Genomic DNA, 3,459 nt, shown 5'->3' on the forward strand with positions numbered 1-3,459 from the left:
ACTTTCTATTACTAGTATCTATATATATATATATATTTCCCTACTACGCCTCCTCACACCACCTGTTTTCCTCACGGATCTTCTCTTCCTCCTCAGGGGTGAAATCACTCTCAATGTTGAATAGGGCGCGAATCTGCTCCGCCGTCTTCCCGCGTATCATGCTGGCGACGCAGGCACATGTAAGGTCTAGCAGGTCCTTCACGTTCAGGAAGTTTGCCGCCATAATGACGTCAATGAGCACCTCGTGCTGCTTCTCGTCATGGTCCTTGACAAGGTGCGTGAAAAGAAAGTCGTGGTCCCACGGGGAAATGATGGTGTCGATCTTGGACTTGAGCGGTTTCTCAATGGGTTCGGCGCGGTTCTGGTAGTGGTGCTCCATGTACTCAATCACCAGCCGCAGCGTGCGTCCAGACACGTTTGGGATAGGAATGATCGGCTCCATATCGCCCTGATCGTCAAGCATGTCCTTCAGCAGACCAGACATCATCGCCGCTTCCCGAAGGACCTTCAACTCTTCCGGCGGCTGATCATTACTTTGCAGAACGCAATACTTGGTGAAGTCTACCTCGCTTGAGCCGACTTCCTTCGGCATCGCTGCTTCTCTTCTTTACTTTCGCGCGCCTGCAAGTGTGTTGCTTCCTGTTGTTGTTGTTTTTTTTTTGTGTGTGGCTCCCTCGCCCTCTTGATCTTCTTAGTGATCGGCGTATTACCTACAACTTGGGTAGCTCCGCCTCCAGTGAGCCACTCCGTTCTGCCCAGGCAACAACGAAAAAAAAACATCAATGAGAAAAAAATAATCAAAGGAGGAATCGTGGGGAGAACCCACGAAAAGATCCGCTTGAGCCCTTCCATGCGCACACCGCGGGGGCGTCCATCGAGCCCTGCACGGGCAGATGCATTTACGCAACATCCGCGCAAGCATGGCACTTTCCTTCGCCAGTCCCACTCGCATCACTTCTACCAGAGCACAACACAACCGTGGCATCAACGTCGCTGTTAAGCGGCCTCAGGGAGGCCGCAAGAGACACGCAAAACCAAAAAATCAACAACAACAAACGCGGCGCCTCGATAAGAAGAACATAAGCAAAGGGAGGGAATGGGAAAGTGGAAGAAATACCACCTTTGTTGTCAGGCTGCTGGCTCGGCCCCGTGAGAGCTGCCCGTCGCCTGCTCCAGCACTCCCTGTTGGTAGGTGCGTAGCAGCACCTTACTCTTCACCCCAATACATTCCTTGCACTTGTAGCCATTCTTACGACGGACCATCTCGCGATCAAAGCGTCCACACACGACACAATAAATCTGCGGAGTATTTGTTTGCAATTGCACCTGGTGGCTCTGCAAAACATCGGTGTCCACCTTCACAGCCTCGCTGGCCTCCTCGTGCCGCGTGCGCCGCATAATGACATCAGTGTCGGTAAAGTTCATGTCACGATTCCGCTCATCCCTGTCACTGTCCTCATCGTAGTGCAGTAAGCCGTCTGCCCGTACACCGTAGTCGGAGGCAATGGCGTGGTGCACAATCTCCTCCAGCGTTGGATCGCGTCCGTATGCCACCACCGCCTCGTCAAACCCGTCCTCCGCTGCTACAGCCCCACCTCGCCTTTTGGAGGCGTTCGCCGTTTCATCCTCCTCGGTGTTGTCGTCCTCTACGTTCTCCTGGTCAACAAGCTTCCCCCGCCGATAGAAGATTGTGGCAATGGTGTCTTCAATCACATCATTAATATTGAGGGCGGTGTCGATGTTGCTTCTAATGTTGCGATTATTCCCCTCCTTCATGTAGATGGGAACTGCAGCCATCTCCTCATCGAGTTTCCTGCGACCAAAGGCGGCGCGATGCATCAAAGCTACAGGCAGTGTTTCAAAGCACATGAGCAAGTCCTGAATGGCTGCACCGACAGTCTCCCGCTCATGTTCGGTGTCCCCCGTGTAGAGCAGCTTCATTTTCAGCAAAATATTAACCATAACGCTCTGCCAGAAGCTAAAGAAGATGATTGTCTTGATGCAGAGAAACTTGAGAAACGGCTTGGCGTAGTGCAACTCCTTTTCCAGCTCCACCTCAAAGAGTACCAGGTAGTAGAGCGACATCGTGAGACTAATGTTGATGACAATGGAAATGTACGTGTAGGCGTTGTCAAGGGTAAAGGCGCCCTCGTTGTAAAGCCCAAGTGGATTCAGCAGCATCGCAAGGAAGGAGCACAACGGCTTGATGAGAGCGCACTGCAACACCCAACGCTTGCAGCGGAGGTAAAAGGCCGTGTCTAGCGGGTACATGGGCAAACAACAGATCGGGAATAAGTGAACCCCCTTGTAGCGCTTTGCCTTTAGCGACCGCAGCAGTTGACCCTCCCCGCCGCAGTACTTCAGCAATAAAATAAAGAACATGTAGAGCACAAAGCTCTCGTATGTGTCACGAATTGTCTCAAGGAAGAAGCGCATATCCAGCAACACCACTGACAACAAGGAGAAAATACCATAGATAGGAACCATTGCAATGATGCGAAGCACCAGGACCTGCAGCTGAGGATAGTCAAATCGGGCCACGTGATCACGCAAGTCAATGAATGACACGATGCAGGCGACGGCAACGCACACGCCCGCCGCGTATGTAACGTTGGGATTTAACACCCATCGCATGTCAAGCCCTACACTGCCGCCCGCTGGCACCTCCTTGCCGCCGGTGTGGGGCGCCACTCCGCCGCCTGTCATCAAAGCGGGGTGGTGCGGCCCACGGGGGACGGGTTATGTGTATCTTATATTTGCGTACACCTACGCCGCGTGCGGCGCTGCGGTCCCTCTCGCCACCACCGAGACAGCACCAACAACGCAGAACAAAACGGAGACGTATAAAAAAAAACAAAGAGAGAGAGAGAAAGAAGAAGAAGTTGCGGGGACAAGAGCCACATGGAGTAATTTAGACGCCTTGCGCACACAAGCAGACGCACTGAGGGCGGGTACTGATGCACGGCGACAGGGCAGCCTCCCCAGGTCGTTTGGGCAGAAATGGGATCTGTTGCTGCGACACACAGGCAGAAACAAGGAAAACAAAAAAAAGGAAAAGAAAATTAACAGGGCAAGGAACACGGAGTTTAGTAGAAGAAGCCAAGGACCTTTCCACCAGTGTTGCGGGCACGCGCCTCCTCGTGGTCCATTATGCCAAGCGACGTCGTGAGCACCACAAAGCCGAACTGACGGCTGGGGAGGATGTTCTTCACCCACTTTTCAAAGTCGGGGACGGTGCAGTCGAAGCGAGGGCAGATGGCACCGCACTTGTTGAGGCGGCCGTTGAGATTCACCACAATTTTACCCGCACGATGGTCGTCGATGATCTCAAACTCGCCGATGTAGCCGTGCTTCTGCATCACCTGCAGAAACTTCACGACGACCTTGGACGATGGGCGAATGAGAACCTGACGCTTGCCGCGGCGCTCCGCGCTCGCAATGCTGCGAAGCGCGTTGGCC

General features: G+C 53.4%; 2 protein-coding genes across 2 annotated transcripts, besides 4 other annotated features; both read right to left on the reverse strand.

The window, feature by feature from the left end:
* The first annotated feature begins 4 nt into the window (after positions 1–4).
* Positions 5–36: a microsatellite.
* Positions 37–43: 7 nt separating this feature from the next.
* Tco025E_02032 (S-phase kinase-associated protein) lies at positions 44–592 on the reverse strand (the record flags this gene model as incomplete). Its single annotated transcript, XM_029368968.1, has 1 exon — positions 44–592. The coding sequence occupies one exon, from the start codon at positions 590–592 to the stop codon at positions 44–46; it is 549 nt and encodes a 182-aa protein (XP_029230857.1).
* Positions 593–630: 38 nt separating this feature from the next.
* Positions 631–667: a microsatellite.
* Positions 668–1,128: 461 nt separating this feature from the next.
* On the reverse strand, positions 1,129–2,706 carry Tco025E_02033 (uncharacterized protein; the record flags this gene model as incomplete). The annotated part of the gene is made up of 1 exon (XM_029368969.1): positions 1,129–2,706. One exon carries the CDS (start codon positions 2,704–2,706, stop codon positions 1,129–1,131), a length of 1,578 nt encoding a protein of 525 aa, XP_029230858.1.
* A 139-nt stretch (positions 2,707–2,845) lies between these two features.
* Positions 2,846–2,881: a sequence feature (A-rich).
* Positions 2,882–3,034: 153 nt separating this feature from the next.
* Positions 3,035–3,078: a sequence feature (GA-rich).
* The last annotated feature ends 381 nt before the right edge of the window (positions 3,079–3,459 follow it).

This window comes from Trypanosoma conorhini, assembly GCF_003719485.1.
Source record: "Trypanosoma conorhini strain 025E chromosome Unknown Tco_14.4_contig_00075, whole genome shotgun sequence".
Lineage (NCBI taxonomy): Eukaryota > Euglenozoa > Kinetoplastea > Trypanosomatida > Trypanosomatidae > Trypanosoma > Trypanosoma conorhini.